This window comes from Sturnus vulgaris, chromosome 23 (genome assembly GCF_052056855.1).
Source record: "Sturnus vulgaris isolate bStuVul1 chromosome 23, bStuVul1.hap1, whole genome shotgun sequence".
Lineage (NCBI taxonomy): Eukaryota > Metazoa > Chordata > Aves > Passeriformes > Sturnidae > Sturnus > Sturnus vulgaris.
In genome coordinates, this window is record NC_142265.1 from 8617021 (window position 1) to 8631292 (window position 14272).

Genomic DNA, 14272 nt, shown 5'->3' on the forward strand with positions numbered 1-14272 from the left:
GGGCAGACAGATTATTCCCTAACGCAGGGGGCTGAACTCCATTTGGTCCTCTGCCTACCTGCCAGCCTCAAGTGCCGGGCTCTGGAGTCCTGCTGTAACTGCAGGTGACCTTGAGGAGCCCGGAGCTGTGCACTGAATTCATTTCTGCATGGCTTGTGTGGCTTTCTGCCCTGCTTCAGGTACGAGAGGGATGGTCTGTGCTTTGGGCTGTAAAGATTTGCAATTCACCTTCACGTCTGGCTCCCTTGTTTGTGGAGCTTTTTCCCTGTGTTCAGCTGAATATTCATCTAAGATGGGTTTCTCTGACTCCCTGAAGTCTGGTGGCTCCCAGTACTTGCACATTCAAGTCACTGACTCTGATTGCATGTGACATGCTGTTGGTTTAAGTCTGCATGTAGATGTGAGCTTGGTTGACAACACCTTTGTGCTTTACCCAGTCTGAGACACTGACGGACTCTCTGCAGAAGTCCAGACTCATTACTTCAAACCCACCCCCCTGCAAGGACAGGATAAAATCCTCTCTTTAAGCCCAACACTTCAGAGCATTTGAGCAGGCCACACGCTGGGAGGATGCTGATACAGGTGGGATGCAAACCTGCTGCCTGGCCAAGTGGTGCCTGCTGAGTCCCAGCGCCGTGGTGAGCAGGGAGTTAATGATCCCCTCTGGATCCCCTCTGGATCCCCTCTGGATCCCCTCCCCACGGCAGTGGGCAGCAGCACAAGCTGTTTGTCCCTTTCTGCCTCACCTGTCCAGCTTCTCGATTGAGTTTTCTTGTGTTAGCAATCAAATCCCAGCTTTGGGTTCTCTGGGAAGAATGCTGAGCTTCATGTAATACCACCTCACCCTGCTCAGTCTTCAGATATTTTTTTTTAACAAAGTAGAGACTTAAACACTTGGCTGTGAGTTTGTGAATCACAGGAAGTGTGGCTTTGCTCATGGGAAAGCTTTTCCTCCAAATATCAAGGGGTGTCTGCGTGTGTCACCTGTTTCACTCTCATATATTATACAGCAATATTTGGTGTCTGGCAGAGCTCTGCTACAGAAGTTACTCTTAGCATTTTGCCTGTGAATTCCTAAATAAAAAGGCACAGATCAGAGCAGAGCTGTGCTGTCAGCGGGTGCTTGCTGAGTTCCTGGAAAAATCCTTTTTCTCCTGTCTTGTCTTGTCTCGTTTTGTCTTGTCTTCCTGCTCGTTTCCATCACGGGTTCCCTCAGGCAGCGGGTCCAGAGCTGGGCTCCCCTCCCTCAAACACAGCCCCCACCTACCCATACTACTTACAATTAATTTGTTCTGTTAAACCTAATTATAGCTAATTGCTGATTCGGGAGTGGGAGGGGATTTGTAGCTCATTGATTCCGGAGTTTGGGGATTTGGGGATGGTGTTAAGGGGACTGTAAATGATCTCAGTAGCGTGGCGGGGATGGAGAGGAGGGATGGGTGTCCAGAGGGAGCAGGAGGGAGGTGTCCTGGCCGCAGGGGTGCTGCAGCCCGTGCTCAGTGCCCTGTCTGTGCTCCCTGGCCAGGCAAGTCGGAGGTGGAGCGGTGGTCAGACATGTACACCGTCACCAGCCAGCTCCTGCTCAAGGTGGGGCGAGAGGACGACGGCGTCCCCGTCATCTGCCTGGTGGATCACCCTGCTGTCAAAGACCTGCAGACACAGCGCTACCTGGAAGTCATGTGTGAGTAGCAGAGCCTTTCATTCTCTTCATATGCGAAATTGTGTGCTTGGGAGCTCAGGAGCCATTCCCTACGTGTTGAAATTCCAACGTTGACGGGGTTATGTCCTGTTACATAGGAATCACAGTGTAAGGTAACATGACTTGCCCAGCCCTCTGTGATATCATAAATACTTACCTTTGTTCTCTGATGAAATAACTCTCTGTACATAGAATTTGCATCAGAGGTTTCTGCGCTTTTTAATTGTCAGAACAGATTAAATCTGAGTATTTTTCTTGTAGCAACCTACTTACCTCTGAAAAGTGCTTCTCTACTCTCCTTTGAAAGCAGCTGGCCACCGTGGCAAAAACTGGGTATTGTGCAGGAGAAACCCAGTGTTGTGCCCTCTGTGAGCATCCAGCATCACCTGGATTTTACATCAGAGTGTGGAGTTGTGTGGAATCTGTAGTAGCAGCACTGGTGGAAGCCAGCCTGTTTCCTGTGCTGCTCCTGACATGTTCATTGTTAATAATGCATCTCACTTCCCTTAGGAGCTGCTCCACTGTACATGACAGCAGCAAGCAGCTACCTGGAAATGTCTGTGGTCCCAAAAGCACCTGGTGGAAATTTTGGAGCTGTGTACATGCATCCCTGTGTTCTGAAACATCTCCCAAAAGCAAAGCAGGATGGTCCCTACAGCGAGGCCGTGTGCTTGGAAAACCAGACCCTGGTTTCAATTCAAAGGCTTTGTTTTTGTAGGGTCCCTTCAACTACATCACCCTGAAAGGAGGAGAGGAAGTTTTGTATTAATTTATTTCATCTGCTTCATTATGTAGTTTCATTATGAACATCTTGGTTACAATTCTCGTATCTCCGAAACTAGCGGGAAGTAATGTTCCTGTAATGAGGAAAACAGGAATGATCAGATACTGCCTAAATTGACAGATCCGAGATTTCTTGCGACTGTGCTAATGTGTAATTCATTTATGCAAACTTAATGTCCATTAACATTTCTTGTAGAGCTCCATTAGCTTTAATAATACATTAGCACCTTTGTGAGGCTTGATCAAATACTTAACGGGGGAAGAGCAAAAAATGCCATCCACCCTGTTGTGTGAGGGGATTGGAGCTCACTGGGTTGAAAGGGCATTGGACAACCTTGAGGCTTCCTTTCAGAAATCTCTCTGGAATCCTGGTGATTTGGTGGAATGGGAGAGGGCCGTTGTTTTGGGAAAAAAAAACCCTAACATTTTTTTCTCTCCTTCCTCAAGTAAATCCCTCCTTGCTTTGCAGCCTTAGGGGTTGCCCATGCCGTGAGGACAAAGCACCCCTAAAGCACAGTTCTTTGTTCAGCTCCTGCCCTGGAGGCCCTGCTGCATCCTGTGCACGTTTCTGCCCTTACTGCTGATTTTTGTGTCTCCTTGGGCTGTTCCAGAGCCGTTTGTGGGAATGAGGCTCCTCGAGAGGGAATGGGGATGGGCAGGAGAAGGGAGCTCAGACTGATTTGCTTTCATGTTCTGAATTAAACTCTGTGCTTGTTAAAAGTAATGATGTTCCAGTGTGGGGGCTTGGCCCCAGTCTGTTCTTGAGTGGGCAGCAGCAGATGGCCAGAGAGGAGCCCCTGCCCAAGAATTGTCCTGCCTTGTGACCTTGTGGCTCCAGGACTCCATGGGCTGCAGCATGGCCAGACACCTGCACTTCATACCTGCTGCAGGGCTTTAGCTTAAAGAAAAGGCAATTTCAGAGCAAACTCTTAGCCTTGAGCTTCTCCTGCCTGACAGTGGTGGTTTGTTGGCCAGGGGGACAGTGTGGGCAGGAGGGAGAGCCTCTTGTCCTTGCACAAGGCACCTCCATCAGTGCTGCTGTGGAGCTGAGCCCTGGGGCTCCTGCACTGACACCTCTCCGTTGATTTTGCACGTGGGATGTGCAGCAGAGGATGCAGCTCCTGCCTGCCACTGCCCGTGGCGTGTCCTTGCAGGCTCCAGCCCTCTGCTCAGTGACACCTGGAATTCCCTGCTCATCCCATGTGGATGCAGCTGCTTTCCCTGCAGCAGGGCAGTTAGCTGGGCTGTGTGTTCCACTCTGTGCTCTGACATCCTCTCCCCACAAATCCTGCCTGCTCCCCTCGCGGGCACAGCGGATCCACCCCTTCAGAACATCAGCAGGGCACAAGAAAATGTTTTTCTCAGCAGATGTCGTATTTCTCTGCATTAATGTATCCAACTGGAGCATGAAATGTGTTGGGGAAGGACAGGAGGATGATGGATGGAGCCTGTTCAGATAATGAGGTATTTTTTGTCTGACTAAATTTCAGAGTAGGGAGATGTTTTTTTCTGAGATGCAGCTCGTAAGTTGTGGGGTTTGTTTTCCCAGAAAAAAAGCAGAAAACAGCAGTGCTGGGTGTTAACTTGCCCTACTCATGGAGTAAGCCATTTGTTGCTTATCTGCCCTGGCACAGCGTGGCCCTGGTGAAGTTTGAGGTGAATGTTTCACGTGGCTGTAGGGTGTGTTATGAACAGGAATCTCTGCAAACAAGCAGTGTAATGTGTGAAACCCTCCCCTGACATCCTCAGAAGCAAAGCAGGGCTGGACTTAGTGTGCTGTGCACTCACAGTGGCCACAACAACACTTCCATGCCTGAGGAGCACGCTCAGCCCTGGCCCTGGCGTGGAAATGTCCCCAGGTCTGCTGCAGCAGCTCTGCCCATGGCTCAGACCCATCAGTGAGCCAGGGGACACCACTGCCTTGGGTGTAATTTTAGAAAGGAAATGAAGCAACAAAATGCATTAAAATACCATTAAGGAACTGGATGGAAGCAGATATTCTGGGAGACGTGGAGGTGAGCCCGTGTGGTGCTCTCATTACATGATACCGGATTTTGGCCTTTTCTCTGGGCTGCCTTTTTGTCCTTTTCTGAAGTTATAATTACCTGTGCATTCATTTTTGTAATACCTACACGTGTACCTTTAAAGCCTGCCCCAGTGGAGTCTTGTTGCAGCCTCTGCTGTTGCAGTAGGAGAACGTTTTGTTCCCAATTATGTTTCAAATCGGCCACATAAGTTTGCTGCCTCATCTCCAGTAATCCTTACATTTCCGTCCAGTACAAATATTAATTGCACAGTTTGCAGTGAAGTTATTAACATCAATGTAATTTATCATCTGGAGATCGCTAAAAGCGAATAAATGAGTTGTTTTGTTCAGCGAGGTGTTGACCCCTTCAGAAACTTTGATTTAAAGCTATTTTTTTTTTCTTTTAGTGAATATGAAAAGCACCACAATCAGCCGAGTGTTCAGTTATTTGATTTTCTGGGGCATTAGCCACTCTTGTTTGTGACATTTCCCAGTTGGGTGCTCGTTTGTGAGCTCATTAATAAGGTTTTCTCAGAGGAATGTTGTTGGGAGCACAGAGCGTGTGGGGCGGCCGGGGCTCTGCCATTTGCAGGCATTAAGCAGCAGAGTGTGCTTAAATATTAAAAGAGAAGTGTTTATCCCCAAAATGCCTGTCGGGCTCTGGCATTCCTTATCCTGCAACAAGCAAAATGATTAAATTGCTTTTGCTAAGGGTGAATTTTGCAGCGTTGTGTTTGGGGTTGACAGGCTCTTCCAGACAAGCTGTGATCTGCCAGTCCTGCTCATTCCTTATTTTAGACACGGGATCTATTTATTGAATAGATTTCTGTATTTTGGCTGAAAATCAGCAGTGCAGCCTCTTGTCCTTGTCAGAGGTGAGGAGCAGGCAGGGGATTGCCAGGCTGGGCTGGCTCTGATGCAGAGTGCATTCCTGATGAGCAGCCCCCCTGGATTTTGGAATTAAGGTGCCTGTTGTTTACACCTGAGGATCAGTGGTAACTTTGCTGACTTCTTCTAATATTGAAAAACACATTTTCCCTGCTCTTCCCTGAGTGGGATCAGAGACTGCCACAGTCAGTTTTTTGAGCAGCTCTCCTGGGCACAGAAGGGAGCAGGGATGAGGAGCTGGATGAAGCAATGCCCACCTGAAGGGAGACGTGTGAAGCATTACGTGGGAAATGCTGAGGCTGGATTTACCTAGAGTGGGCAGGTCCTGCTCCCAGGGATGCCATCTGGCATCAGGTGTGCCAAGAGGTGAGTCAGCCAGGCGTGCAGGGAGCAGAAAACGCATTTGAGCCTTGGAGCCAGAGGGAGCTGAGCTGTGGCAGAGCCCAGAGCCTGCTCGGCTCAATCACTCCTTGCTGCCAGCCTCCCTCTTGGCCGGGGTCTGGCGCTGCCAAAACCACCACGTGCTGGTTTCCCAGGGCTTGGGAAGGAGCCTCTTGGCTGTGGCCAGCCCCAGCAGAGCCCTCCCACCTCTGGGGAGGATGGGCTGGGCTGGTGAGCCCCCCGGAGCCCCCTGGGCTGGCCAAACCTGCCTGCTGTGGGCAGGGAGCTCGCCTGCCCTCGAGGTCTTTGCCTGGCCTGATGGAAGGAAACGGGTGGAAATAATAGGCTTAGGGTTTTGTGAGGCCCCGAACTCGGTGTAATGTTTTATCTCGGCTGATTAATGACATCTAAGCATTATCGATGAAGTGCATGTTTAAATGGATTAAGAAATCACTAACTGGCAGATCTCAAAGGATAGTCATTAGGGAGTAATCAGCAGTGCTGGTTTTTTTAGAGGGAATGCAGGGGCCTGGGTGCTTGGCCTGATGCTGTTCAGTTGAAGCATTTGAAGTTCTTAAAAAGTCACTGTTAATAATCTTTGCTGATGGCACAAAAATGGGCGAGCAGCTAAAAAAGGAAGAACTGGGACAAATGCAGAATAACTGGAGTGGTTTGGTAAGTTCCCAAGCACGGAGCTTGAGAGCTGTGAAAGTCAATGGGGGATGCAGGCTTTGGTGGCCTGGGGCATCCTGAGGGGATGTGAGGGTTTGGGGTGGTGAGGGTTTTGGGGAGATGATGGTTTTGGAGAGGTGATAGTTTTGAGGAGGTGAGGGGTTTTGAGGAGGTGAGGGTTTTGGGGAGGTGAGGGTTTTGAGGAGGTGAGGGTTTTGGGGAGATGAGGGTTTTGGGGAGATGAGGGTTTTGGGGAGGTGATGGTTTTGGGGAGATGAGAGTTTTGGGGAGGTGAGGGTTTTGAGGAGGTGAGGGTTTTGAGGAGGTGAGAGTTTTGGGGAGGTGATGGTTTTTGGGGAGGTGATGGTTTTTGGGAGATGAGAGTTTTGGGGAGATGAGAGTTTTGGGGTGCTGCAGCCCCCAGCAGACCCCGGTGCACTGGCACGTGTGGTGCCTGTTGTGAGAGAATCTCATCAAATGCAGAATGGCTTTGTAATAAGTTTTTCAAATTGGCTGCTGCTACAGTGTAACCTTTAGACGACTGGTATTTAACCTTGTATATCACTCTGAGCTTTTGAATGAATTTAGCTTAATAAAGGTGCCTTATTAAATTACGAGGCTGTTTTTTTTTAAGCTGCTGGAAAGAGGCATGGTAGGAAATAGCTCTGGGTTGTTGGGTCTAATTGGCTGCCATGGAGCAGGCAGGGCCCTGGGTGTGCAGATGCCGGTGTTTATTTTTATGTGACAATCCGGTGGTGTGATGTTAGGAAGTTCCAAGTTGAGGATTTCGGGGTGCTGGCGTGCCCTTGGTGGTGAAAAGTGCCACTTCTTGCCTGCCTGGTGTCCTGTGTTACCATCCGAGCTGGTCATACAGAGCTGCAGGCATCACTGCTGGGACGTGTCCCTGGCACCAGGGTGGTGGCAAAGGCTGGGGCACACCTTGGAGCCAGCTCTGCCCTGTCCATGTGCTGTTAAATGTCACAGCACTCGGCATTTCACAAGCCAGGAGTGTTTCACTGCACTCAGAGTCCATCATCTGCAGCAAATACACTGACTGGCATGGCCTGGGCACTGCAAGGAGAATTTAAGATTGTCTAAAGGCACGTCCTTAAACAAAGGGAAAAAGACACCACTGCTCCTCCAGATTCTTGAGTGAGTGAAATTTTTTGTGCATGCCATGAGCCTAATGCCAGCTGGTTCTCTGGAGTGTCCAGCCATCCCTCTGGATCCTTCAGGGTACATTTTTTAATGCCCTGTGTAATTCCCAGCTTTGCTGTGGCAGCTCCTCTGGGAATCCCTTGGTTTCAGCAGTGCTGGCACATGTGCTGATAAACCCAGGCTCCTGCTGCAGGTGACACCTCGGCAGTGCCTGGATCCGAGTGGGACAGGTCCAGTTCCCCGGGGTTACTGAACCCCATGGGGCTGGAAGGGCTCACCCATGGATTTGGCAGTTTGTTCTCAGTACAGTGAGCTGGGTGTATTCCCCTGATTTCCATAGGTAATTGTCATTAGTAAACAGCTCATTAGAAATACTAAACTCACCTAATGGAAAGGGGATGCAGCAGGAGAGGCAGGCAGCAGAAGGAGGTGTTTCAGTGAACTGGAATGGGGAGGTTTCGTGCTCCTTGCACAGATACAAGCACCATGCATGCTGCTGGAGAGGGGGGCAGGTGGCTCTGGGGTGGGAATGGTGGACGGGATGGTGAGTGCAGTGAGTGGGATGGGGAGTGCACTGAGTGGGATGGGGAGTGCACTGAGTGGGATGGTGAGTGCACTGAGTGAGTGGGATGGGGAGTGCACTGAGTGGGATGGGGAGTGCACTGAGTGGGATGGGGAGTGCACTGAGTGGGATGGTGAGTGCACTGAGTGAGTGGGATGGGGAGTGCACTGAGTGGGATGGGGAGTGCACTGAGTGGGATGGGGAGTGCAGTGAGTGAGTGGGATGGTGAGTGCAGTGAGTGGGATGGTGAGTGCAGTGAGTGGGATGGGGAGTGCAGTGAGTGAGTGGGATGGGGAGTGCACTGAGTGGGATGGTGAGTGCACTGAGTGGGATGGTGAGTGCCTGAGTGGGATGGGGAGTGCAGTGAGTGAGTGGGATGGTGAGTGCAGTGAGTGGGATGGTGAGTGCAGTGAGTGAGTGGGATGGTGAGTGCACTGAGTGGGATGGTGAGTGCCTGAGTGGGATGGGGAGTGCAGTGAGTGAGTGGGATGGTGAGTGCAGTGCTGGGGACGAGCCTGGTGATTTATTTGCTGTGTAACTCCGGAGTGAACTCGTCCTCCCCTGCTCCTTGTGCAGAGCTGTTGCCACTCCAGGGCTGGAGGGCGTTTCCAGGCACACCAAAGCTGCCTCCTCTCCTGTGGGGCTGGGACTTGTCCCCTCAGCAGTGACACCCCAAAGTCCCATCCCACAGGGCTGCCTCTGCCCCCAGCCCACAGGGACAGCCCTGTGCCAGAGCTGCAGGAAGCATCTGTAACAGGGATTAGTTGATGAAATGTTGTGGTAGAGTCATCTCGGGAGAGGATTTACTTGTGTAGCTTATTCCATTACTGAAAATTATGAGAGTTTAAATTGGTTAAATCCTGACACGCGGGTTTTTTTTCCTAATCTCTATTATTCCATAGGAGGCATGTTAATGAGTTAAACACACTTAATAAAATGCAGCCAGCCAATATTTTGGGTAGCAGTTACTCTCAAAGGAAATAGAAACATTTAAATTGTTTCAACCTTTATGCATGCTGATTTTTTTCCTTCCTTTGTTCCTTACAGTTGAGTAAATTCCTGAAAAATATCTATGGCTTAATGGCACTTGTAGCCCTGAATTGATTCCCTGAACTGATAATGTTTTAGCTACAGCTCAGATTGCGTTTTTAATCTCTGTTTCAGTCATGGGAGGTAATGAATTTTTTAATTGTGGACTCTAGGTTTGTGGTGTGGCTCTTTTTTTCCTGCAGGGTCTTACTAAAGTGTTTCTGAGTTGGCTCCCTAACCGTCCATGCTTTAATTCAGTGTTTGTTGTGGGATTTAGGGGAGCTGTGTCTGGCTGGAATGCAGCCCCGTGTTGTTTGCACAGAGGCTGCAGTGCCTGTGGCTCTGTTTGTGTCTCTCACGAGCATCTCTCGTCCAGCCCAGCGTTAGCACTCGAGGACTGCGGGCGTTGTGGTGCAGGAATCCTGATACACCACAAACCCTTCCATCCCTCACGCCTCTCCAGCTTCCCCCCAGCATCAAAGAAGTTCCCTTGACCTGGAAGGGAGCTCGGGATGAGCCGGGCAGCACGGGGGGCTGCAGCCCCTCCTGCTGCTGGGGGCGAGCCGGGGCTCACAGAGCCGTGTTTTGTGTCCTGCAGATAAGCCTCAAGTGCGGGTTTCTCAGAATTACCCCTTGCAAGGCCTGACGAGAGAAGGGGAGCCGCTGGAGCTGACGTGCACAGCCTTTGGAAAGCCACAGTAAGTTGGACCCTTCCCAGGGGTGGCCCAGGGTGGTGACGGGACCTTGGTGTGGCTGCTGTTCCTGCTGCCATTCTCTGCTGCGAAGACAATGTCCCAGAGCGAAGGAGAGACAAGCTTCCTGCACCCAAACATCTGCTGGAGACACCTGGCTTGATTTGCTTTTATTCCTGTGCACCTCGTGGCCGAGGGATTTCCACTGGAGGAGCTCCTGGAGAGCCCTTCCCGGCCACCCTGCAGCAGCCTTGGGGTGCAGAAGGGAAAGGCTCCCAGCTGGACACCTCTTCCCCCAGGGAATGGCTTGGGTGGCAGGAATGTGCAGCCCATCCTGGGTTGGGTTGGGTTGGTGTGCACGAGCAAGGTGGGGGGCTGCAGGTGTGGCCCCAGAGGTGCTGCTGTGTGGATGCCAGCCCCGGGCCGTGGGGAGCTGGGGTGGACCCCAGGTAAGGCACTCCATCCCTCTGCTCCTGCTGGCCCCGTGATGGTTTTCCTCCCCCTCGGTGCCCCCTGTGGTTTTTTTAGAATACCAGTTTTATTCTCTCTCCTCTTCTTGCCAAGCCCTTGAGGCTTTCTTAGGCAGTTGAAGAAATTTATGCATCAGGAAAATCCTGGCAAGGGAGGGTAGATTTTCTCACACTTTCATTGCTGTTCTAATTTAAGTTTTGTCGGCTTTATTTTTTTTTTTTCAAAATACTTTCTCTTCCACTTGGATTTGTGGCTGTCAAGTATTTACTATCCTTCTTTATTTTCATCATGTCCATAAGATTTCTGCAAACATCCCTGAGATCTGCCAGTGCCTCGTTGGCAGTGTGCCCAGAGCTGGGGCGTGGGGAGCTGGGCCCCGTCCAGCTCAGCGTTGTGGGCAGGGCAGCACCGAGGAGGCTCGGGCTGCCCCCATCCTCCCTTCCACGGTATTTTCTTGGTTCCCATAGTACTTGCTTGATTCCCAGTTCCCAGATTGTTCTGTTGGGCACCAGGCCAGTCCCTTCCCCGTGCACCAGAGGCTGGCAGTCCCTGCTGAATTCCGTTTAGGAGCTATTCCCTGCTCAGAGCCTGCCAAGCCCCTTTGCATTCCTGCTCCCCTGGGTACCTGCAGTGCCTCCCATTCGCTATCAGCTGGGAATCTAATGAACAGGCTTCTCTACATTTTTTCCTTGCAGGCTATGAGTAAGACATTCCCATGTTAAATAGGACAGACACATCTCCCTGGCAGCTTGCTGCTGCACACTGCGTGGTGCTGGTGATGTGCTGGGAATTGGCTTCTCTAGGTCACTCTACCTGGGTCTCCCAAAGCTAAGAAAATACACAGTAAAATAACGAGCTGGGTTTGGCTCCATCTTTTTAAGAGAAAAAGGTTTCATGAAATCTTTTACAGAGGTTTTAGATGAAGGGAGAGGTTTCTCCAGTTAAGCGAAGTGATTTCTCTGCAATATAAATATTGGGGGAAGGAAGCTCAGAGGGAAAAAAAGACCAGAGAGGAGATATTTCTATTTGGTATTAATACAGATATTCTGTTAGATTTGACACAACTCCCTAAAACTATGGCAGAAGTGGGAAGATGCTGAAATGGTCACTTGTGGGGCACCCAGGGACACACTTCTCTGAGCAGCTGCTGCTGTGTCGTGTACCAGCTGGGAACCCTGGGGACTCCACGGCACAAAGAGCCCTTTAAAAACTGTAGCCAGGAGCATTCAAACCCTTCCCACCCTTCCTGAAGTTAAAGTGCATTTGGGCTCTGCTGCCCACGCCGTGGCTCATGTGCCACGGCAGCAAGGGGCAGAACTCTGAGCCCGTGTCCAAAACCAGTCAGCCAAGGCCCAGCTGAGTTTGCTTTGGTGCTGCATCCATCCAGCAGCATGGCTGGGATGTTGAAGCATCAGGAGCTGCTGCATCATGGCTGTCATGTGCTGTTTGGACCCAGGGAAAAGCCTGAGCCGTGGGATACCCCCAGCAATGTGAAGCCTCACTTGCCAGCCTTGAGAAATGCTGTGCTGCAGGAAACTCTCCTTTAAGGGGAGTTGAGTGGCCTGAAGGATGCTGGAATTTTCTTGCTGAGAAAGAGCTGATCTGTCCCCTCACTGCTGCTTAAAGACATCATAATAATGGTGCTAAACACCCTCACGAACCCAAAAGACACCCCCCCCCCCCCCCCAAAGCCTTTCAGTGCTTCCAGTCTTTACCAGCTCTAACGAACCAGGCTCCTTTCATTCCCGGAGTGATGCAGACCCCCTGCCCCCGCGGGTTCCATCAGGGTGGGGTGCAGGAAGGGGCTGCCAGGCGGGCTGGGGGACAGGAGAAGGCTGGAGCTCTCTCAGTGCCCGGCACAGCCCCCGCTGAGGTCGCCAGGTCCCTGGCAGCTCTTGTGGAAGGGTTCCAACCTGACAAAACCTTGCTTGTTCTGCTGTCCAGCTCTGCCCTCAGAGCACCCCGTGGATGAACACTGAGTCTGTAGCCTCAGAGCTTTCAGGTTTGCTGAGTAAGCGAATGATTAACCACTAATGAACTTTCTTCCTGCTTGCATTAGTGTTTTCAGAAAATTTAAGCTCTGGATACAGTTTCCTGTTGGGTTAAAATAAATTTAAATTGAGGAAGCCTGACAGCATCTGGGCTTGAGTAGTGCAAAAAAGTATGTGTTGTTTCTTTACAGTTTTTCTTGGTTTGGGCTTTCTGTCTGTGGATGAACTTTTGAAGATGCCATCTTGACCATAGGAAAATAGTAATGTGACTGTTTCTTTTTCTCCCTCCTCTGTAGGCCTACGGACATGAGGTGGTTAAGAGTAGATGATGAGATGCCTCAACACGTTGTAGTGTCTGGTTCAAACCTTCTCATTAGTAACCTAAACAAAACAGATAATGGTACATACCGCTGTGAGGCTTCCAACGCGGTGGGGAAATCACATGCGGATTACATGCTGTTTGTATACGGTACGTGAGAAAAACCACCGTTCTTCTAGATCCTTTACACCTCATTGCAACATGCCCTGCTCCCAAAGCCGTCACAGAACTTTACCTCTGCTCAATGCCAGGTTTGCAGGCGGCTGCTGAGGCGCCGAGGCTGCGCTGGGCTGGGGCAGGGGCTGGGAGAGCACTGGGGCACTGAGCTGGGGCTCTCACTGTGTGCGGGGGGCACACAGCCTGCCCCGTGCTGCCAGGGCAAGCCTCAGGAAAAGCCAGAGCAGGGGCGTGGGGAGAACTGCGAAGTTCTCCTTGGACTTCTCAGTGATTTCTTGTCCTTCTGGTAATGCCTGAACAATGGTCCGAGGGGTCCCGAGCCTTTCACTAGCCAGTTAATCAGCCAGCATCCCCAGATAATTACACACCAGTAAATAAACTGGAGGAATGAGATGCCTTCAGCCTGTCTGAAGCTGGGCAGACTCTAAAACATGCCTCAGCATCATTTAAAGCACTGTTAAGTACCTGCTTTAATTCTTCTTTTCCCCTGGGTTACTTTGGCATTGCTGTAAACCTCATGCTCCTGCCATGAGGTGTTGCACGGAATGGAGATTCAGGAGGCACTTGCAGAGTGATCCCCCAGTTTAATGATGAGCTTGTTCCTTGGGCTGCATATCTAAACTTTCTCTCTTAAGGGTGGGTGTGTGTGGCTGGGCTGAGCTCCTGGTGGGTCTTGGTCTCTCCCTGCGGTTCCACTCAGATGAGGCAGAACCTGGGTTTGAGGTTTGTTCCATGCAGCAGCCACCTGGAGCTCTGCAGTCTGAGCTCTCTGGTCGTTGCTCTGATCCAGTGAAAGGCTGGAGAACCTCCCATGCCTCTCCAAATGCCACCTCTGCAGACTTAGAAAGTCGCCTAAAGATCAAGGTAGCAACAGCTTTGAGCTTAGACAAAACTCATGTACCCCCTCATGTAGGTAGTTTTTCTAGTGCCTCTCACTCCACAAGACTCCAGTTTACAAAATGAAGTCAGATATGCATTTATGATTGGTAATTTGCATGCTCACAATATAAAAACTCCTCTTGTTTACATCACTGTTGGAAAAAAACTACCAATGCTGCAGAGAGCAGAGCAGTTGGATTAGGACACAGGCAGTTCCCCACGGGGTGGAAACCAGGAAAGCTGCTGCCATAAAGCAGCTGTGGGGCAGCTGTAGGGCTCTGTACCCATCCTGGGCCAAGGCAGGGCTGCAGGAACTTCCCAGCATTACTAACCTGGGGTTTAGAGCTCCTGGGAAATCTCATATAATTACTCTGCATTTTGCATGTGAGTGAGAATAGACAGTGCAGGACTTCCTTGGGGTTGCTTCCTCCTGGGATTAAATCCCCAGGAGGGGACCCAAGATGGCATTACTTGGAAGGAGATGCAGGTTCCCAGGGGATGGAGACCTGTGGGTTCCAGCTTAGGCATCTGGCAGATGTGTTGCC

The 14272-nt window shown here is 50.7% G+C and overlaps 1 protein-coding gene across 8 annotated transcripts in view; it reads left to right on the forward strand.

Annotated features, from left to right (window-relative positions):
• The window catches only part of CADM1 (cell adhesion molecule 1), a 132871-nt gene that overhangs the window by 91387 nt on the left and 27212 nt on the right, over nt 1-14272 (forward strand). For all 8 annotated transcript variants that reach the window (XM_088177918.1, XM_088177916.1, XM_088177920.1 and 5 more), the window contains exons 5-7: nt 1526-1681; nt 9797-9896; nt 12649-12821. In XM_088177918.1, coding sequence (XP_088034044.1) covers nt 1526-1681; nt 9797-9896; nt 12649-12821 — 429 coding nt within the window. The remainder of the gene's footprint in view (nt 1-1525; nt 1682-9796; nt 9897-12648; nt 12822-14272) is intronic.